Raw genomic sequence first — 23,927 nt, forward strand, 5'->3', positions numbered from 1 at the left:
TTGTTCTCAGTGGTAACATTCCCTGGATGCAGTTGTAGACTTATGTAATAAGTTTGTGTGAAGAGGATAAACTGTGATAAATACATTCTTAAACACATATATTTCTTCTTTATACCAGTACCAAAGAATATTGTCACTATTACTTTGGATTTCTTTACTTACAGTTACCTCAGGTAATTGAAATTTAAAATTCATAAGATGGAATACTGAATTTTTTTCCAGTTCCAATGTATGTCAACTTCCTGTAGAAGTATTGGCCGTGTGCTTTTATGAGGTTCTATCAGTATTCTCTTTTGATAGTAGCGTGTTATGATGTGTATAATCAGACTTGATATTTTTCACTTTGAGTCATTTTGAACTTTTTTTATAGGGTTTCTCTGCTGGCCTATTTGCATTTTACCATGATAAAGATGGAAATCCTCTAACTTCAAGATTTGCAGATGGTCTCCCACCTTTTAATTACAGGTATTTGTTATTTTTGTTCTTGTTCTTCTTTGAGAAGGGCTCTAAGACTAGAATCTGAGAATCATGGCATGTTAGGTGCCACAAATAATAGTGGCTTCATGGCTAGCCTAAAAAAACTGTAACTATTAAAACAGGATAAAAGAGGTCATTTAGCATTACCCTTTCATTTTAGAGATGAAGCAGTTAAGATGCAGAAAACTTAAGTGACTTGGCCAAAGAGTCAGGACTCTTCTTGCCAGCAGAGCTCTTTTTCACCACATTGTAACTTGTATTACTATATAGTATGGTTAGGCCATAGGAAAATGTGGTTTGGTTATATTTTGGTTTATTAATAATTATTGCCTATCATGGCAATATTTGCATGTGATGTGACATTGTATTTAGTACAGCATATTAGCAATCTATAGGTTCAGGGCCTAAAATAAATAATATTAAAAAACACTAAAAAAATTTTATTGAGAATATTTTATAGCAGGTCAATCACAGAACTGTAACTATTTGCATACATTTATATAAAACACAAATCTCTACATTAAGAGGATGTCCACAAAAAGACATGCACAAGAATGTTCCTGGCAGTTTTGTAATTAATTGCCAAAAAATAGAAACTACCCGAAAATCCATCAATAGAAGAATGGATAGATAAGTTATGATGTATCCATATAATTGAAAGCTATAAGGCACTAAAAAAGAACATACTGTTGTTACATGCAGTAATATATATGAATATCACAGATACAGTGTTGAGCAAAAGAAGTCAGATAGTCTGTTCGTATGGAGTTTAAAAAAGAGCAATGATAAAAGGCAGGTAAGTGGTTTTACCTGAAGGGCCAAGCTGTTAAATGGCATATAAGTTGAGTATGGATTGGGAAAGGGCACAAGGAAACCTAGGGGTACTGACAATGTTCCCTATCTTTATCAGATTAGTAGTATATGGATGTGAAATAAACAGTTAAACCTTACACTTAAAATTTGTTCACTGTGCATATATTTTGCTTTAATTACAGCATCTCTTAAAATAGCTAGAATTAAATACGGAAGCGGGTAATATTTTATTCATCATAATATTTTTAGAGTACACGTGAAGAAACAAATTCTAATTGGAAATAGATATTTTCCTTCTTAGATAGTTTGTGTTCATTTGGTGGTGAAGGAGGAGTCTGGTCTTTCCTAAGAATTGTGGTCTTTATGGGAAACATAAGTGGTGAGATAGGCATCATCTCCATAGTGATGTAGGTAAGGAGGAGAGAGATAGCCACACATAAGAACTATTGTTAAGCCGATAATTTGCAGTGCCTTCTTGTATTCAGGATATTCCTCAAAAGCAGGAAATCTTACAATATAAATGGAGATAATACAATATAAATGAATAGGAAATTCATTTGATAAACTTCTGAAGAGTTGGATTTGTCTCTGCCATATCTATTTGGAGAAATTATTTGTCTTGAAATGTAGATAGTGAAGAGGATATTGGGAGTTATTAATAAGGTAAAAGCTGTTTATTTTCTTGCTGCCTTTGATCACTATGGATGGTTAAAAATTACTTTGCCATGGAAAAAAGATAAAAGGAATTAAGAAACAGTACAGAGGATCATAGGGGAAGGGAGGGAAAACTGAATGGGAAGTCATCATAAAGGGAAAAAACCACGAGAGACTCTTAACTATAGGAAACAAACTGAGGGTTGCTGGAGGGGGGGTGGGTGGGGGGATGGGCATTAAGGAGGGCTTGTGATGTGATGAGCACTGGGTGTTACATGCAACTGATGAATTATTGAACACTACATCTGAAACTAATGATGTAGTGTGTGTTGGCTAATTGAATTTAAATTAAATAAATAAACTAATAAAGAAAAAAAAGAATAACATCTTCAAGGCATGGGTAGATGAACAGATATATGATACAGCAAATATAACAAAATATTAATTGGAGAATCAAAGTGATGGTTATCGGTTATGCAGGTGTTCTCTTTACAATTCTGTCAACACTGTGTTTAAAATTTCCATAAAATAATAGTGGGAAAAATATAGCTTCTTTGTTTTATTGGTAAAAATGAGAGATTCATAGGATTAATGATAGAAGTAATCTACAAAAAAAAGCCAGAAAAAAATGATATGGATTATAGGGAAAGACAAAATTGATGTCCATTATAATTGATGTCATTATATCCTACCAATGATGTATGAACGCTTACCTTACCAGTGCTGGATAGTACAGATCTTTTTTTTAGGCCAATCTGGTAAAAGATGATATCTTGTGTTTCTAGGACTGCTACTAAGGTTTCAGCCATTTGAATTTTCTCTGAATATAGCCTATTTATGTTTTTTGGCCAGTCTTAGGTTATTTTCCCTCTTCTAATGATTTTGTTAGAGTACTTTATAATTTAGGAATATTAATCCTTTTTTGGGTTTGTTGCAAATATTTATCCCATTTATTTATTTCATTTATCATATTTTTCCATACAAAAAATTTGAAAATTTTATCATTAAATTCATCTGTTTTTTTCTTCTGTTGCTTAAGAAATTTCTGCCCTCCAATGTTATAAAAATATTCTCCTCAGTGTTTTCTAGTAAAATATTATTTGAATTTTTTACATTCATAGCTTTAATTCATTCAGAATTTATTTTTGCTTCATGTATTTTGGGGTTCTTTTGTAAGATATGTATATGTTTATAACTTATATCTTCTTGATGGATTGACCCTTTCATTGTTATAAAATGTCCTCTTTGTCTTTACTAACAATTTTTGTTTTAAGGTCTATTGTGTCTGAAATTGGTATAGCCGTTCCAGCTTTCTTTTGAGTACTGTTTGCATGGTACATTAATTCTTTTACATTCAACCTATTTGTGTCCTTGAGTCTGAAGTGTGTTTCATGGAGACATAGCTTGATATGGGGTTTTTAAAAAATGCGTTCTTCCAGTCAACCACGTTCTGCCCCTTCTATAATGGCTGCCAGGTTGCTGGTTTACACCATGATTGTGGGCTCTTAGTTTTGAGTGCTGCTGCATAACTGGAGAGAGGGCATGGGAAAATGCCACAAACCTTGCTGTTCTTACTGAATTTATCCATTTTTGAAAAAAATAAATGCTTCCTAGATTGCTGCCAGTCTTTAGTTAATTTCCAAAGTTCTGAAAAAGTTGATTAGGCGTTTTGCCACTTTCTTCATTGCTTTCATAAACAGAGAATTTTCAGAGGTCTGCCATTTTTGCTGACATCTTCCTGGAATTTATTTCTGTATATGGGATGAAATTCAAGGATTTAACTTTTTTCCTAAATGGATAACCAGTTTTATAGCACAGTTATTAAGTAAATTATACTTTCCCACTAAATTAAAATGCCATTTTTTGTTGTTATTAAGTTTCCTTATATACTTGGATACGTCTCTGGACTTGCTTTGTTTTATCCAATAAATTTGTTAAAAGGAAGTAATTTATTGTCATCTGAACCAAGTATTAGCTATGTGAACTTGAGCAAGTTACTTCATCTCTCCAAACTTCTGTCTCTTTATCTGCAAAATAGTAATGATAATCTCATAAGGTTGTTGAAAAGATTAAATTTAGAAAATGTTAGGTACTTTGCAAGGACTTGGTACATAGTAAACGCAAATATTTTAATTTCATATTGATGTTCATAAACACTTTTACTACTTAAAGTTGTAATGAATTTGCAAAATGACTGTCTTTTATTCTTTAATTGCAGTCTTGGATTATATCAATGGAGTGATAAAGTAGTTCGAAAAGTGGAGAGATTATGGAATGTTCGAGATAATAAGATCGTTTCTCACACTGTGTATCTTCTAGTAACACCTCGTGTTGTCGTACGTATTAACCCAACTTCTTCATATTTCCTGACCCATCTGCTCTTTTCCTTTCTTATAATTCTTTCTTTATACTAATCATTACTTTTTTTTTAAAGAATTTTGTTTATTTCTTTGAGAGAGAGAGAGAGCACAAGCAGGGGGAAGGGTTGAGGGAGAAGCAGACGCCCTGCCAAGCAGGGAGCCTGACACAGGACTGGATCCCGGACGCCGGGATCACGTCCCAAGCTGAAGGCAGACACTTAACCAACTGAGCCACCCAGGTACCCACTAATCATTATTGTTTAAGAATTTAAGATTAGGGGCACCTGGGTGGCTCAGTTGGTTGAGTGTCTTGGTTTTAGCTCAGGTCACGATCTAAGAGTTGTGGGATTGAGCCCCACATAGGGCTTTGTGCTCAGCGTAGAGTCTGCTTGAGATTCTCTCTCCCTCTGCCCTTCCTCCCAGTTGTGCATGCACACTCTCTCTCTAAAAAATAAAAAAGAACTTAAGATTAAATTTCAGTACCTGCATAAGAAAAATAATATAAAGGCAGCACAGTAAAGCTACAAGCCAATAGAAATCTGAAGAAATGGAAATTTGGCAATAACTTTCATGGCTCCATTTCTTCTCATTGCTTTAAACTGGTGCTCCTCTACTGTAATATGTCAGACCTCTTAGGACCACTGGTACTGTTTGCGTAATTGCTGATCATTTTATGTGCAGTCTATATTAGTCAGGGTCGTCCAGAGAAACAGAACCAACAGAATGTGTTGACTGAGAAAGGCAGGGGAGAAATAGAGGAAGGGAGGAAGGAAATTTATTTTAAGAAAATGGCTCATGCAGTTATGGAGGTTTGGAGAGCTCAAACTCTGACGGTGTGCGCTGGCAGGCAGAATTCCTTCTTGCTTGGACAAAGTCATTCTTGTTCTTTTAGGCCTTCAACTGATTGGATGAGGCCTGTCTATATTATGGAAGGTAATCTGCTTTACTTAAAGTAATTTAAGTGTTAATCTCATCCAAAAACACCCTACTGAAACATTCAGAATAATGTTTGATCAAATATCTGGGCACTGTGGCCTAGCCAAGTTGACATGTAAAATTAACCATCCCACCCTCTTATTTTTAAAATAAGCTCTACCGCCAAAATGGGCCCAGGATCAAGAGTCACATGCTCTACTGACTGAGCCATTCAGCATCCCTGCCTTCTGAACTTTTGCACTGCTTTTGGGATATTTCCCATCACTAGAAATTTCTAACTAAAGGACAGAAAAAACCAAATGGGCAAAATTGTATTCTAATGAAGAACTTATTTTTGTTTCAAAGACTGTATCTATACTAAGAGCAGTTTATACCTTCATTAAAAACATTGTTGATGTTATAGTTACAAATGGCAATCATGTTAGTCTGCAGCCTTTTTGAAATATATGTGACTTAAAGCCAAAATCTTCAAATAGAGGAAAAAATATTAAGAGAAATAGTATTTACTAGCAAAGAAGAGTGTAATAGTATCAAAATATTTTATTTAGTTATATTAAAAACCATATTTTTGAAAGATGTTCTCACTTCTCACCAAAGTAATTCTTTAATGGCTACTTTTTATATTTAGATTAGATTAGATAAAGAATCTGTCATTATCATACTTCTGTAGAGGTTTTTTTTTTTTTTTTTTCTGATTCTTAGGATGAAGCACGAAAGCATTTTAACTGTCCGATTCTGGAGGGAATGGAACTAGAAAATCAAGGTGGTATGGGCACTGAGCTCAATCATTGGGAAAAGCGGTTATTAGAGGTCAGTTTGTTTTTAAATTTTGCTAAACATATTTTTTAATAAAAGTAATTCTCTTGGGGTGCCTGGGTGGCTCAGCCATTAAGCCTCTGCCTTTGGTTCAGGTCATGATCCCAGGGTCCTGGGATCGAGCCCCACATCGGGCTCCCTGCTCTGCAGGAAGCCTGCTTCTCCCTCTCACACTTCCCTTGCTCGTGTTCCCTCTCTCGCTGTCTCTCTCTGTCAAATAAATAAACAAAATCTTAAAAAAAAAATAGTAATTCTCTTTTTAATGAAAATAATTCTTATTCAAGTTATTCAAACAGTATAATGGGTTATAAAGTAAAATTATTTATTTTTCTTTTTTTTCTGTTTTTCTTTTTCTTCTTTTTTCCCCCCTCTTAACAAGCAGTTTCTCATTAATACATTCAGGTCAGTAGTGAACTAGAATGAATCTTAACTGACCTCCTTGCTTATTGTTTGTTTGTTAACTCCCTTCCACTTTTTAAAACTCCAGTGTTTGATAGGCAGCCATTAAAAATAAGTCTTCCTCCTCTTTTCCACTCACTTGCCTTTCTTTTCCATAAGATGGACCCTATGTAAACCTAAAAACATATGGTGACTTAAAGTTCCTTTTCCCCTTAGCGCTCTAGATCCACTTTTAGATGTAATCACTATTTAAGTTTTTTGTATATCCTTCTGGAAATGCTGTATATATGTAGAGATACACATGCCAACACACAGTTTGTTTTTCCTAATGGATTCACACGTTTGTGCAACTATTTCCCACTTAACAATGTGTCTTAGACATCTTCCTGAGCAGTACAGGGCTCCTGCTGTAATGCAAGTATGCTTTCCTAAAAAACCTCTCTCTTCAAGATTGGACACTAAAAATAACAAGACTCGTGGGAAAAACAAATAACATACCACTAACAAAAGCAGTGAGTCATAATAAAAGTACTAGCTCAATTTTAAACATATTTCCAGTAAATAAGCTCCTGTATTTACTATAATTTTTCTTTACCTTAAACAACAACAAAAAGCAATGGTAGTTGGAAGGGAAACTATAAATTGAGTAATGGGGGCAAGAGTAAAATGTATAAAATTAGAGGGAGTCATACAATAACCACTTTTAAAACAGAGCCTCTGCCCATATTGAACCAAGTAGAAGAACGTGGAGTGAATGGTCATCGTGTGCATTCCTCTGTCACTGTGTTTAGCTGTCTTAGTGTACTTTATATTTAGCTGCTATTGCTCCATTGCAAAAATATGAAAATCTAGGGAAAAGTCATTATAAACCAACATGATTTAACAGCTACATGGTATTATATGAATGTAACAACAGTCCTGTGTTAATGAACAACTATGTTTTAAATTTTTTATTTTATTTTTATTTAATTTTATTCTATTTTATTTCTAAGATTTTATTTTTAAGTAATCTCTACACCCAACGTGGGGCTTGAACTTACAGCTGTACTGACTGAGCCAGCCAGGCGCCCCTCACACAAAAATGTTGTGATGGGTCACCGGGGTGGCTCTGTCAGTTAAGCATCTGCCTTTAGCTCAGGTCACGATCCCAGGATCCTGAGATTGAGTTCCGCGTCAGGCTCTTTGCTCAGTGGGAACGCTGTTTCTCCCCTCCTTCTGCCCTTCCCCGCTGCTCGTGCTCTCTCTCACACGCTCTCAAATAAATAAAATCTTTTTAAAAAATAAAAATTAAAAAATTAAAATGTTATGATGAGCATTTATTTATATCTGTGATACAAATATATCTGTGGCATTCCAGCAGGTATTCTTAGGTTCAAGCTCACAAGACCTAACGGGCCACACTGAAAAAAGATTCACTTGGAAGGATACAAGAAAGAATGTGCAACATGGCAGCATGGCAGAAGTCAGGCATTTCTCTTGTGCTCCACACAGCAGACTAGGCGCTATCATCCATGCTTCTCCCACACCCCACTCCAGCTCAAATACGGGAGCATAAGGCCATAACAGGGGCGTAAGAATCAGCCCAGCTTAGAAGAATCAGCCCAGCTTAGATGTCCCAAATAGTAACTAATATATGTTTTTTTTTAACAGTTCCATAGACATAACTTCCAGATCTCTGTTGGGGACATCCCCATAAGAGTCAGTGCACATGGGGAAGTTTTAAACTGTGGCTTACAAAAGAGTGAAATTAATGCTTGTGCTGACTATTCTTATCCAGGTGTCCACAAAGCAATAGTGATGGAAACTTAACGAAAGACACATTATATTTGTTTCTGCCGTGGGAATTTCAGTTTTTAAATTTTCCTTAAGCAGTTTTCCCAAGTGATTCCCATTAGAAAACCGTAGATTAGTCACACATGAAAATTTATTTACTCTGCAGTAGATACTTGAGAGTATTAATACCATTAACAGCTCCCTTTCTCTGAAATCAGCTTTGTGTTCTTGAACTACTTTTTTTTAAAAAGATTTTATTTATTTATTTGAGAGAGAGCGCTCAAGTGGGGGGTGGGGAGAGGAAGACACAGGCCCCCCACTGAGCTGGGAGCCCGATGTGGGGCTCGATCCCAGGACCCCAGGATCATGAGCCACAGGCAGACACCCTAACCACAGGCAGACACTTAACCGACTGAGCCACCCAGGTGCCCCCTTAAACTACTTTTTTAAATGATATTAAAGTACTTGAGGTGACCATCCAGCATTCAGCATAAGGATTTGAAGATTAATCAGAGCTGTTGTAGGAATTTTAGGATATGAATTAAAAGACTGAGTAGATAATAGACCTCAATGACATTTTAGGTCCTTCATGTAACTCCTTTGATTCTATGATTCTGTGATACTTGTTTTACATATTAATGTATATTTTTGTGATCATAAGATTGAGGGTTATAAGAGAATTTTTTTTTTTAATTCGGCAAATAACCATCTCTTCCAATATTTTATGGGCATCTGTCTCAACCACTCATTTTACTTTGTCTATGTAGCATAATAGTTTTACATATTTTTCCATATACTTATCTTCATTTTCATCAGAGTTCTAAATGCTGGTTGTCTGCCATTTTAGGAAATTGTACACAATATAGATGTTTAAGGCAGAAAGCAGATCTTTCTTTAAGCTTCATTGTTGTCATTCTAAAGAAGGCTTATGGGATGCCTGAGTGGCTCAGTCAGTTAAGCGTCTGCCTTCAGCTCAGGTCATGATCCCGGGGTCCTGGGATTGAGTTCTGCATCTGGCTCCCTGCTCCACTGGGAGCGTGCTTTTCCCTCTGCCTACTGCCCCCCCCCTGCTTGTGCTCTCTCTCTCAAATAAAATCTTAAAAAAAAAAAAAAAAAAAGGCTTATGTATTTCACTACTTAAAGTGAATAAGTCAGCCTCTCACACTTGAGACATTTTATATATACATCAAAATAATCATGGAAATTGTTGGAAGTTTCTGTCTTCTAATTTAAAATCTGTTGATTTTCAGAATGAAGCAATGACTGGTTCTCACACCCAGAACCGAGTCTTCTCTCGAATCACTCTGGCATTAATGGAAGACACTGGGTAAGACAGCTGTGAGAATATTATATGCATTGTTTGTTAAAATGAGAAGAATATTAAGTTTAATATTAAGATGAAATGATTATTAGCTTAAGAAAATACATTTTATACTGAAGTAAAATATTGGAATTTTGTGCAGTTGTCTATCTTTACCTGTACCAAATCCATTCATTCATTCAATAAATCTTTGAGGCCCTGAGGTATAGTAATGTATAGATCAAAATTCCAGGCATTGTAAGATTTATTTTCTAATGAGTAGAGGCCGTGCTAATATAAAGGAAAGACTAATCTAAACAAGTTTTTAAACTTGTAAATGAAATTGATGATGTGTAGATTCTTGGTTTTTAAAGCAGTAGAACTTTCTGGTAAAGCAGTAGAATACTGTTTTTAGATGACTCCAATGGGAGTCTTTTTCTTTGTGGGCACCTGAGTCTTTTTGACAAGACTCACTAGTTTTTGATAGCTTCCTTCCTTCCTTTTTTTGGTATAGCAGGATGTACCAGGTTGATGGGCATACACCCTATCCTAGATCTGGGCGTCAGCCAGTCTTCCAAGGATCACTGGTTCCATTTAGTGGAGAATAGCTTTTGGAACCACAACCTATGGGTGTCTGGGTGGCTCAGTTGATTAAGTGGTTGACTCTTGATCTCAGCTCAGATCTTGATCTCAGAGTCATGAGTTCAAGCCCCGTGTTGGGCTCCATGCTGGGCATGGCGCCTACCTATAAACAAAACAAAACAAAACAAAACAAAAACCACAACCTAGGCACTGTGTTCATTGCTACTAGGTTATCATTGCTTCTCATAGCTTTTAGTGGACCAAGTTGGGAAATTCGTATTTTTGAAAAGAAAGAAGAAAACACTGGATTTCTTTTAGTAATGGTATAACTCTTCCCACTTATTCTTGGGCAAGTGATGGCCAGCAAAAGTGGTCCTGCTGCTCTGTTTAACAATCTATTTATAGCCCTTTTATAAACAATGCTCGTTTCTTTAAGACACCAGTAGGTTACAGAAGCACTGTGGAATGTGTGAGTTGCTAGTGAAATCATGGCACTGGTGATTTTTATAGTATTTTTCCATTTTCTGGGGCAACACAACAGTAACATGGCCAGATGTTTCTAAATAACTGCATGGAAATTAACTTTCATAAATCCACAAGACTTAACTGTAGGTTAACTAAGTTGCTTCTCCCAGTAAAAAACATTATTATTTATCCATCCAGAAACCTGGGAATCACCCTTGACAACTCCCTCTTCCCACCTCTTACATCCAGTCAATCAAAAGTCTTCCATGACTTTTAGCTCTTTGATATCCCTGAATTCTGTCTACCCTTTGGTTACCACTGCCTTTATCAAAGCAGCCATTATTTTTGGCTGGATTACTATAGTAGTTTTTTTCTTATCTGTCTCAGTGCATTTTAAATGGTCCTTTCTGTTGCCCAAAGGCTTTTCACAAATGTTCTTTAGAAGTTTTTTTTTCATACAGCATCTCACACAGTAAGAAAGGTACATATCATGACCAAAGTACACACATACATATATAATGGTTAAGAGCAAAGACATTGATATGGGTATTAAGACCATTCAATGATGAAAGAATATTTTTTTCAACAAATGGTGCTGGGACAACTGGATATCCACATGCAAAAGAATAAATTCCTACTACATATGATGTACAAAGATTACCTCAAAATGGATCAGAGACCTAAATATAAGACCTAAAACTATAAAACCCTTAGAATCAAAGAGTCCAGGAATAGGAGACCTGATTTTTGTTCTAGGAGTTCAGCTAGATAGCTATCAAATCATTCTGAACACCTGTGAACTCAACTGGAGATCTAAGAAAAGAATTGCTGCAGTTCTACAAATAGAAAAGTGACCACTTTCTGTAAGAATGACAAGATGGAAAAACTCACCTCAAGAAAAGTGAACAAGAGGCATTACTGACTGCCAGGGACCTAATAAGTATGGACATAAGTAAGATATCAAAACTAGAGTTCAGAATAACAATTATAAAGATACTAGCTGGGCTTGAAAAAAGCATAGCAGACACTAGAGAATCCCTTTCTGGAGAAAAAAAAACTAAAATCTAATCAAGTCAAAATCAAAAAGGCTACTAATGAGATGCAATAAAAAATGGAGACTCTAACTGCTAGGATAAATGAGGCAGAAGAGAGAATTAGTGATATAGAAGACAAAATAATGGTGAATAAAGAGGCTGAAAAAAAGAGAGATAAACAACTACTGGATCACGGAGGGGGGGGAGGTGAGAGAGAAGTGATACTGTAAAGCAAAACAATATTAGAAAAATTGGGATTCCAGAAGAAGAGGAATGGGGAGGGACAGAAGGTGTATATTGGAGCAAATTATAGCTGAGAACTTCCCTAATCTGGGGAAGGAAACAGGCATTAAAGTCCAGGAGGCACAGAGAATGCCCCTCAAAATCAATAAAAATAGGTCAACACCTCAAGCTATAATAGTGACACTTGCAAATCTCAGAGAAAAGGGGCTATCCTGAAAGCAGCTCAGGATAAGAGGTCCATAACCTACAAGGGTAGAAACGTTAGACTGGCAGCAGACCTAGCCACAGAGACCTAGTAGGCCAGAAAGGACTGGCATGATATATTCAGGGTGCTAAATGAGAAAAATATGCAGCGAAAGATACTTTATCTGGCAAGGCTGTCATTCAAAATAGGAGAGATAAAAAGCTTCCAGGACAAACAGAAATTGAAAGAATTTGTGATCACCAAACCAGCCCTGCAAAAAATATTAAAGCGGATCCTTTAAGCGAAGAGAGAACCCAAAAGTAACATAGACCAGAAAGGAACAGAGACAATATACAGAAACAGTAACTTTATAGGTAATACAATGACACTAAATTCATATCTTTAAATAGTTACTCTGATGGGGCGCCTGGGTGGCTCAGTCGTTAAGCGTCTGCCTTTGGCTCAGGGCGTGATCCTGGCATTCTGGGATCGAGCCACATCAGACTCCTCCGCTGGGAGCCAGCTTCTTTCTCTCCCACTCCCCCTGCTTGTGTTCCCTCTCTCACTGGCTGTCTCTCTCTCTGTCAAATAAATAAATAAAATCTTTAAAATAAATAAATAAATAGTTACTCTGAGTGTAAACGGGCTAAATACCCCAATCAAAAGACACAGGATATCAGATTGGATAAAAAAAGCAAGACCCATCAATATGCTGTCTGCAAGAGGTTCATTTTAGACCCAGAGACACCTCCAGATTGAAAGCGAGGGGAGTGGAAAACCATTTATCATGCTAATGGACATCAAAAGAAAGCTGGCGTAGCAATCCTTATATCAGACAAATTAGATTTCAAACCAAAGACTGGAGGGCACCCGGGTGGCTCAGTCAGTTAAGCATCTGCCTTCGGCTCAGAACATGGTCCTGAGGTCCTGAGATTGACTGCTGATATTGATCCTGCTTCTCCTTCTCCTCTGCCTGCTACTCTCCCCTCTCCCTCTGCCTGTGCTCACACTCTCTCTCTGTCAAATAAGTAAATAAAATCTTTAAATAAATAAATTCAAAGATTGTAGTAAGAGATGAGGAAGGACATTATTGTCATAATTGAAGGGTCTGTCCAATAAAATCTAACAATTATAAATATTTATGCCCCTAACATGGGAGCAGCCAATTATATAAACCAACTAATAACAAAATTAAACACATTGATACTAATACAGTAATAGTAGGCGATTTTAACACCCCACTTACTGCAATGGACAGATCATCTAAGCAAAAGGTCAACAAGGAAACAAGGGCTTTGAATGATACACCGGATCAGATGGACCTCACAGATATATACAGAGCATTCCACTCTAAAGCAACAGAATACACATTGTTCTCAAGTGCGCATGAAACATTCTCCAGAAGAGATCGCATCCTGGGTCACAAATCAGGTCTCAGGTGGTACCAAAAGATTGGGATCATTCCTTGCATATTTTGAGACCACATTGCTTTGAAACTTGAACTCAATCACAAGAGAAAATATGGAAAGAACTCAAATACATGGAGGCTAAAAGAGCATCCTACTCAAATATGAATGGCTTGCAAAGAACAAATAATCCAATCAAGAAATGGGCAGAAGACATGAACAGACATTTCTCCATAGAAGACATCCAAATGGCCAACAGACACATGAAAAAATGCTCAATATTACTTGGCATCAGGGAAATTCAAATCAAAACCACAGTGAGATACCACCTCACACCGGTCAGAATGGCTAAAATGAACAAGTTAGGAAACAACAGATGTTGGTAAGGATGTGGAGAAAGGGGAACCCTCTTACACTGTTGATGAGAATGCGAGCTGGTGCAGCCACTCTGGAAAACAGTATGGAGGTTCCTCAAAAAATTGAAAATAGAGCTACCCTACGACCCAGCAATTGAACTACTGGGTATTTATCCCAAAGATACAAATGTAGTGACCCAAAGGGGCACCTGCACCACAATATTTATAACAGCTTTGTCCACGATAGCCAAACTATGGAAAGAGCCCAGATGTCCATCATTGAATGGATGGATAAAGAACATGTGGTGTATATATACAATGGAATACTACTCAGCCATCAAAAAATGAAATCTTGCCATTTGCAGCAATGTGGATGGAACTAGAGGGTATTATGCTAAGGGAAAGAAGTCAACCCAAGAAAGACAATTATTGTATGATCTCACTCATACATGGAATTTAAGAAACAAAACAGAGGATCATAGGGGAAGAGAGGAAAAAATAAAACAAGATGAAATCAGAGAGGGAGACAAACCATAAGAGACTCTTAATCTGCAAGTCATAACCTTTTTCCTGTTGGAGGGTCTTGCCTTGATGTTGATTGTTGCTGGCTGTTGAGGGTGGTGGGTGGTAAAGGTTAGGGTGGTTGTGACAATTTCTTAAAAGAAGACAATGAAGTATGTCACACTGTTTAACCCTTCCTTTAATGAATGACTTCTCTGTAGCATGCGATCCTGTTTGTAGCATTTTTACCCACAGTAGAATTTCTTTCAGAATTGGAAGCAATCCTCTCAAACCCTGCCGCTGTTTCATCAACTATAGGTTTAGGTAATATTCTAAATCCTTTGTTGTCATTTTAACAGTCTTCACTGCATCTGCACCAGGAGTAGTTTCCATCTCAGTAAAGTACTTTCTGTCTTCATCCATAAGAAGCACCTCCTCATCCATTCAAGTTTTATCATGAGATGGCAGCAATTCACTCACATCTTCAGGCTCCACTTCTAATTCTAGTTCTCTTGCTGTTTCCCCCACATCTGCACTTACTTCCTCCCCTGGAGTCATGGACCCTCAAAGTCATCCATGAGGGTTGGAATCAACTTCTTCCAAACTGCTGATGTTGCTATTCTGACTTCTTCCCATGAATCACAGATGTTCTTAATGACACATAGAATGTTGAATCCTTTCCAAAAGTTTTCAACTTACTTTGCCAAGATCCATCTGAGGAATTGCTATATATGGCAGCTGTAGCCTATGAGATGTATTTCCTAAGTAATAAGACTTGAAAGTCAATTACTTCTTGATCTGTGGGCTGCAGAATGAAAACATTCACCTTGTTGTCCACCTCCATCAGAGCTCTCAGGTTCTCAGGTGACCAGGTGCATTGACAGTGAGCAGTACTATTTTGAAAGGAATCTTTTTTTTTTTTTTAATGTAGGCTCCATGCCCAGCATGGGACTTGAACTCATAACCCTGAGATTAAGAGTCATGTGCTCTACCAACTGAGCCAGCCAGGCACCCCAGGAATCTTTTTTTTATTTCTTTCTGTGCAGCAAGTCTCAACAGTGGGCTTAAAATATTCAGTAAACCATACTGCAAACAGATAATGCTGTCATCCAGGCTTTGTTGTTCGATTTACAGAACAAAGGCAGAGTAGATTTGGTGTAATTCTTAAGAGCCCTAGGATTTTCAGAATGGTCAGTGAGCACTGGCTTCAACTTCAAGTCACCAGCTGCATTAGCCCCTAACAAGAGAGACAGCCTTCCTCTGGAATATTTGAAGCTAGGTATTGACTACTCTCCAGGTGTGAAAGTCCTAAGTGGCATCTTCCAACAGAAGCTTCATCTACATTGAAGATCTGTTGTTTAGTGTAGCCACTTCACTATTTGTCTGAGCTAGATCTTCTGGATAACTTGGTGTAGCTAATACAACAGTGCCTGCTACTCTCCCTTACACTTTTATGTTATGGAGACATCTTTCCTTAAACCTCATGAAACAACCTCTGCTAGCTTCCAGCTTTTCTTCTGCAGCTTCCTCACTTCTATTGGCCTTCATAAAATAGAGTTAGGGCCTTGCTCTGGATTAGGCTTTGGCTTAAGAGAATGTTGTGGTTAATTTGATCTTCTAACCAGGCCACTCAAACTTTCTTCATTATCAGCAGTAAGGCTGTTTCACTTTCTTTATTATTCATGTATTCACTGTAATATCACTTTTCATTTCCTTCAAGAACTTTTCCTTTGCATTCACAACTTGGCTAACTGGTGTAAGAGGCCTGGCTTTTGGTCTATCTCAGCTTTTGACCTGCCTTCCTCATTAAGCTAAATCATTTCTAGCTTTTGATTTAGTGAGAGACTTGTGACTCTTCCTTTCACTTGAACACTTAAAGTCCACCATGGGGTATTTTTTTTTTCAAGATTTATTTACTTATTTGAGAGAGAAGAGCACGAGTGGAGGGAGGAGAAGAGGCAGAGGGAGAAGCAGACTCTGCGCTGAGTCCGGAATCTGACACAGAGCTTAATCCCAGAACCCTGAGATCATGACCTGAGCCAAAATCAAGAGTCAGACACTTAACCAACTGAGCCACCCAGCCGCCCCCACTGGAGGGTATTAATTGGCCTAATTTCAATATTGTTGTATCTCAGGGAATAGGAAGGCCTGAGGAAAGGGAGAGAGACAGGAACAGTCAGTGGAACAGTCAGAATACACATATTTATTGTTGTATGGGTATGGTTCCTGGTGCCCCAAAACAATTACAATAGTAACATGAAAGATCACTGATCACAGATCACCATTACAAATATAATAATCATGAAAAAGTTGAAAATATTGTGAAAATTACCAACATATGACACAGACAGGAAGATAGCAAATGCTGTTGGAAAAATGGTGCCAATAGATTTGTTTGACACAAGGTTGCCACAAACCTTCAATTTGTAACAAAAAAGGCAGTATCTGCAAAGTGTAATAAAGTGGAATGTAAGAAAATGAGATATGCCTATAGTGGTAATGCTTGTACAACTCTGTGAATATACAAAAACATTGAATTATACACATTATAAGGGTGAATTTTTTAGGATATAAATTGTTTCAGTTTTTTATAAAGCACACTGACATTGAAGCCAGAATCCTAGATTCAAAGCCCATCTTTGCTATTTACTTGCTGTATCTTTTCCTCAGTTCTCTCTTCCATAAAATAAGGATAAAATGTGATACCTACCTCATAGAGTTTTGTGAGGGCTCTAATGAGTTAATACATGTAAAGTCCTTAGCAAAGTGTTTGGCAGATGTAGGTGCCAACTCAGGTATTAGCTATTGTATACGAAACTGAGCCAAAGTTCTTAGAAATATATTTACCTTACTACCAGCAATGCAATCCTTTTTTTCTATTCTATTGATTTAAAAGAAAGAGAAATGAATGTTAAGATACAGTAAATTGATTTCACAACTTTCTAATGCGACTGAGAAACTCTGTTTCCAATGCTTCCCCTGCTCCCTCAGCTAACTTGTGCTCGTCCTTTGGGTTTAGCTTAAAGTTGCCTCCTCGAACAAATCTTTCCTAATTCCCCAGACTAATTTAGATTTTCCTATTAATGTGCTGCTATTAGCACCTTATATGTAACCTCTATAGCACTCATCCCAGTTGTAATTTTTTTAAACATCTGTCTTCCCCGCTAGATTATAATCTTCATGAAGGAAGGACCTGTGTCTATTTATTCACTGGTGTGGCCTTACCATTAAAAAAAGTGCCTACCGGGGCGCCTGGGTGGCTCAGTCGTTGAGCGTCTGCCTTCGGCTCAGGGCATGATCCTGGAGTTCTGGGATCGAGCCCCACGTCAGGCTCTTCTGCTGGGAGCCTTCTTTCTTTCCCACTCCTCCTGCTTGTGTTCCCTCTCTCACTGGCTGTCTCTCTGTCAAATAAATAAATAAAATCTTAAAAAAAAATTTTTTTTAAAAAGTGCCTACCATATAAGAAGTGCTTAATAACGAGGCGCCTGGGTGGCTCAGTCATTAAGCGTCTGCCTTCGGCTCAGGGCGTGATCCCGGCGTTCTGGGATCGAGCCCCACATCAGGCTCCTCCGCTGGAAGCCCGCTCGTTCCTCTCCCACTCTCCCTGCTTGTGTTCCCTCTCTCACTGGCTGTCTCTCTCTCTGTCAAATAAATAAATAAAATCTTAAAAAAAAAAAAAAGAAGTGCTTAATAACTGTTGACTCATAGTATAGGAAGAGCTGCAAAGAAGGTATCAGAAAGATTTCAAGAAATGTAGCTGGAGTGCCTACCTGGTGATTGAGTGACATGGTGCTGATACTATGCTCTATACTCAGTCTGTACTAGATATGATAATTCTCAAGGGAATCTTATTACTTTACATTTTATCCGTAGGGAGAAGGACTGCCTAACTTAGGCACTACTAAAATGACTGCTAATGTGCAATGAGGCATCTGGTACTATCTGGACAACTTGACCTGCTGTGATACTACCTTAGCTGATTAACATAAGTCACATTATAGCTGCAGAGGTTGCTGGCATTTTGGTTATTGGAGAGCTGAGATTCATGTCTTCAGTTTCTGTCTCCGAGAGTTCTGTCCTTTAAAAAAAAAAAAAAGGAGAAGGTTTTTTTGGCCTGGGGGGGTGGTGCACCTGACTGGCTCAGTCAGTTAAATGTTCACCTTTGGCTCAGGTCATGATCCCAGGGTCCTGGGATCAAGCCCTGCCTCACGCTCTCTGCTCAGGGAGGTTCTGCCTCTCCCTCTCACCCTGCTCCTGCTCTCTCTCAAATTAATAAATAAAATCTTTGAAAAATTAAAGTTAAAAAAGGAGAAGGTTTTGAAGATGCTGGATCACATATTTCTATTTGTGTTTGATTTTGTGGGAAGGTGGCTGGAATGTAGGGAATAATTCTTGTCATTCCCTGGGCCTTTGAGCCTCTGTTTTTATTTACTGATTTGGTAATGCTAAAGGAACAAGATATAATACATAAAGGTTAGAAACTGGGGCACCTCGGTGGCTCAGTCAGTTAAGCATCGACTCTTGGTTTCACCTCAGGTCATGATCTCAGGGGTGTGAGATCGACCCCCACTTCGGGCTCACACCAAGTCTGCTTAAGATTCTTCCCCCCTTCTTTCCCTCCCTCTCTGCTCCTGGCGCGCACATGCGCACTTGCTTGCTTGCTTCCTCGCTCTCCAGTAAATAAAGAAATACATAAATAAAATATTTTTTAAAAGGTAAGAAATTATTTTTTGTAATTTTATAATTTTTGTAAGCTAATCTTGTTATTAAGAACAAAGAAGAACTAAGCAATCTGGAAGAGATGGAATCCTTCCTGGAAACCTATAAACTACCAAGATTGAAACCGGAAGAAATTGATTCCTTAAACAGGCCAATTAATTATGAAGAAATTGAATCAGTGATAAACAACCTTCCAAATAACAAAACTCCAGGCCCGGATGGTTTTCCTGGGGAATTCTACCAAACATTCAAAGAAGAAATAATACCTATTCTCCTAAAGCTATTTCAAAAAATAGAAACAGAAGGAAAGCTACCAAACTCATTCTATGAGGCCAATATTACCTTGATCCCCAAACCAGGCAAAGACCCCATCAAAAAGGAGAATTACAGACCGATTTCCCTAATGAATATGGACGCCAAAATCCTCAACAAGATACTTGCTAATAGAATCCAACAGTACATTAAAAGGATTATCCATCACGATCAAGTGGGATTCATACCTGGGATGCAAGCGTGGTTCAATATTCGCAAATCAATCAGCGTGATACATCATATCAACAAGAAAAGACTCAGGAACCATATGATCCTCTCAATCGATGCCGAAAAAGCATTTGACAAAATACAGCATCCTTTCCTGATTAAAACCCTTCAGAGTGTAGGAATAGAAGGTACATTTCTCAATCTCATAAACGCCATCTATGAAAAGCCTACTGCAAATATTATTCTCAATGGGGAAAAGCTGGAAGCCTTTCCCTTAAGATCAGGAACTCGACAAGGATGCCCACTCTCGCCACTATTATTCAACATAGTACTAGAAGTCCTTGCAACAGCAATCAGACGACAAAAAGGGATCAAAGGTATTCAAATTGGCAAAGAAGAAGTCAAAATGTCTCTCTTTGCAGACGACATGATACTCTATATGGAAAACCCAAAAGAAGCCACTCCCAAACTATTAGAAGTTATAGAGCAATTCAGTAACGTGGCAGGATACAAAATAAATGCTCAGAAATCAGTTGCATTTCTATACACGAATAACGAGACCGAAGAAAGAGAAATTAGGGAATCCATCCCATTTACAATAGCACCAAAAACCATACGTTACCTTGGAATTAACTTAACCAGAGACGTAAAGGACCTATATTCTAGAAACTATAAATCACTCTTAAAAGACATTGAGGAAGACATAAAAAGATGGAAAGATATTCCATGCTCATGGATCGGAAGAATTAACATAGTTAAAATGTCCATGCTACCCAGAGCAATCTACACTTTCAATGCTATCCCGATCAAAATACCAAGGACATTTTTCAAAGAACTGGAACAAACAGTCCTTAAATTTGTATGGAAACAGAAAAGGCCCCGAATCTCCAAGGAACTGTTGAAAAGGAAAAACAAAGCTGGGGGCATCACAATGCCGGATTTCGAGCTGTACTACAAAGCTGTGATCACAAAGACAGCATGGTACTGGCACAAAAACAGACACACAGACCAATGGAACAGAATAGAGAGCCCAGAAATGGACCCTCGGCTCTTTGGGCAACTAATATTTGATAAAGCAGGAAAAAACATCCGGTGGGAAAAAGACAGTCTCTTCAATAAATGGTGCTGGGAAAATTGGACAGCTACATGCAAGAGAATGAAACTTGACCAATCTCTCACACCATACACAAAAATAAACTCCAAATGGATGAAAGACCTCGATGTGAGACAGGAATCCATCAAAATTCTAGAGGAGAACATAGGCAACAACCTCTACGACATCGGCCAAAGCAACCTTTTTCATGACACATCCCCAAAGGCAAGAGAAACAAAAGATAAAATGAATTTATGGGACTTCATCAAGATTAAAAGTTTCTGCACAGCCAAGGAAACAGTCAGAAAAACTAAGAGGCAGCCCACGGAATGGGAGAATATATTTGCAAATGACACTACAGATAAAGGACTGGTATCCAAGATCTACAAAGAACTTCTCAAACTCAATACACGAGAAACAAATAAACAAATCAAAAAATGGGCAGAAGATATGAACAGACACTTTTCCAATGAAGACATACAAATGGCTAACAGACACATGAAAAAATGTTCAAAATCATTAGCCATCAAGGAAATTCAAATCAAAACCACACTGAGATACCACCTTACGCCAATTAGAATGGCAAAAATAGACAAGGCAAGAAACAACAATTGTTGGAGAGGATGTGGAGAAAGGGGATCCCTCCTACATAGTTGGTGGGAATGCAAGTTGGTACAGCCACTCTGGAAAACAGTGTGGAGGTCCCTTAAAAAGTTAAAAATTGAGCTACCCTATGATCCAGCCATTGCACTACTGGGTATTTACCCCAAAGATACAGACGTAGTGAAGAGAAGGGCCATATGCACCCCAATGTTCATAGCAGCAATGTCCACAATAGCTAAATCGTGGAAGGAGCCGAGATGCCCTTCAACAGATGACTGGATTAAGAAGTTGTGGTCCATATATACAATGGAATATTACTCAGCTATCAGAAAGAACGAGTTCTCAACATTTGCTACAACACGGACAGCACTGGAGGAGATAATGCTAAGTGAAATAAGTCAAGCAGAGAAAGACAACTATCATATGATTTCTCTCATCTATGGAACATAAGAACTAGGATGATCAGTAGGGGAAGAAAGGGATAAAGAAAGGGGGGGTAATCAGAAGGGGGAATGAAACATGAGAGACTATGGACTATGAGAAACAAACTGAGGACTTCAGAGGGGAGGGGGGAGGGGGAATGGGATAGACCGGTGATGGGTAGTAAGGAGGGCACGTATTGCATGGTGCACTGGGTGTTATACACAACTAATGAATCATCGAGCCTTACATCGGAAACTGGGGATGTACTGTATGGTGACTAACATAATATAATAAAAAATCATTAAAAAAAAAAAAAAAAAGAACAAAGAAGAAAAGGGTGCCTGGGTGGCTCAATCAGTTAAGTGTTTGCCTTCAGCTCATGAACCTAGGGTCCTGGGATCTAGTCCCACATCGGGCCCCCTGCTCAGTGGGGAACCTGCTCCACCCTCTCCCTCTGCTGCTCCCCCTGCTTGTGCTCTCTCTTGTGTGTTCTCTCCCTCTCAAATATATAAAATTAAAAAAAAAAAAAAGAGGAAGAAAAAAGAAAACCCAATAAAAGTAGGCTCCTAGGCTTTGATTAAATTTGCCAGGAAACCAAATCTATGTGGGTTTTCTTTTTCTGAAATTAGAATGTTTTTAAAGTATTAGACAAAGTATTTACATGTCTTATTATAATAGAGTAATTTTTAGTCACAGGCAAAACCTGTATTGATGGAATATCACAAATTCAAGTCCAGAGAAGCAAGAAACTAGGGCCAACTGAATCAGATTAGGTAATGTTTATCTAACTAGTAATTCCACTATTTCTTCCTCAGTTTACTCTCGTCTTTTTCTCTCATTCTCTTTTTGTTTCTTTCGCCCTTAATCCCTTTGTCTCACACCTTAACCATTTTCTACTCTGTGACTTCTCTCATCTTTGAAAATTACAGTGACAACATATTTTGGTTTTGATTTTTTTTCCCCCAAATATGACAGTACCCTCACCCTAAGACAAGTTTCCCTGTCCTTGTTACGGTGATTCTGTGCAGCAGTTCCTGTGTACAAGGGCTTCGCTTGTAAATGCTCCTCTATCTTGAGGTCCTAGTTTGCTCATTGTCGAGATTTGTAATTGGTATGCTGGAGTTGTTTTTAAAATGACAGTGATAAAAAGTGCTTTATTTGAATTATTTCCACAGCTGGTATAAGGCTAATTACAGCATGGCCGAGAAGTTAGACTGGGGCCGAGGAATGGGCTGTGACTTTGTCAGGAAGAGCTGTAAATTCTGGATTGACCAGCAGAAACAAAAGTAAGAACACATTTCCTCACTATGTCTTTGATAACATGGTTGATTTCTGATTTTGTTCTTTATCCTGAACCTCAAATGTCACTATTTTGAAAATGTGGTCTAAACAGTTCAACTTCAAAATGTACAGAAGAATATCTATGGTGCTTCATGATAATAGAATAAGTAGCTACATTATTGTTTTAAATCATATATGAAAAGAATCTACAATGTGGGAGCGAGAACCATAAGCATTTCTGTTTAGTTTATAATTAATAAATTATATATTATAAAATTTTTGCATATGCTATCATTCTTACTGTTTTCTTCAGAGAATGCACTCGTAAACATAGATGCAGCTGTTGATTCAGTATCCAAAAACATGAAGATACTTTGAATAATAGTTCTCAAATCTGGGTGAATATCAAAATGACCTAGCAAACTTTTTAAAAATACATTCTTCAAGTTCGGGGAATACACATACACACACATTCATATGTTTATGCATATATATTTATGTATTTTTAAGTAGCTCTATGTCTGAGGTGGAGCTCGAACTCATAACCCTGAGATCAAGAGCCTCATGCTTCATGGACTGAGCCAGCAAGGTGCCCCATTAATATATATTTTTTAACTTTTTATTTTGAGATAATCATAGATTCACATGCAGTTTTGAAGAAATATACAAAGATTCCACGTACACTTTATCCAGTTTTCTTGATCAGTAACATCTCGTAAAAACTATAGTTCAATAACACAGCCAAGATACATAGCACATTTCAGTTACTACAAGAATCCTTCATGTTGCCATTTTATAGACATACCCTCTTCCCTCCCACTCCAGCCCCTCCTAAGCCCCTGGAAACCACTGATCTCTTCTTCATTTCTATAATTTTTCCATTTAAAGAATGTTATATAAATTGATTCATAGTGAATATAACCTTCTGGGATTGGCTTTTTTCATTCCACATAATTTTCTGGAGAGTCATCTAGGTTGTTGTGTATATCAGAGTTTGCTCAAGTTAATGGCTGAATAATATTCCATGAT

The 23,927-nt window shown here is 37.6% G+C and overlaps 1 protein-coding gene across 3 annotated transcripts in view; it reads left to right on the plus strand.

Annotated features, from left to right (window-relative positions):
* The window catches only part of LMLN (leishmanolysin like peptidase), a 78,666-nt gene that overhangs the window by 24,890 nt on the left and 29,849 nt on the right, over nucleotides 1-23,927 (plus strand). For 2 of the 3 annotated variants that reach the window (XM_045812583.2, XM_045812585.2), the window contains 5 exons: nucleotides 371-465; nucleotides 4,163-4,280; nucleotides 5,943-6,050; nucleotides 9,479-9,555; nucleotides 22,793-22,903. In XM_045812583.2, the coding sequence (XP_045668539.1) occupies nucleotides 371-465; nucleotides 4,163-4,280; nucleotides 5,943-6,050; nucleotides 9,479-9,555; nucleotides 22,793-22,903 (509 nt within the window). The remainder of the gene's footprint in view (nucleotides 1-370; nucleotides 466-4,162; nucleotides 4,281-5,942; nucleotides 6,051-9,478; nucleotides 9,556-22,792; nucleotides 22,904-23,927) is intronic. The other variant, XM_045812584.2, reaches the window with a different exon arrangement.

The sequence above is a fragment of the Ursus americanus genome, chromosome 4, assembly GCF_024610735.1.
Source record: "Ursus americanus isolate L20-20 chromosome 4, mUrsAme1.1.p, whole genome shotgun sequence".
Lineage (NCBI taxonomy): Eukaryota > Metazoa > Chordata > Mammalia > Carnivora > Ursidae > Ursus > Ursus americanus.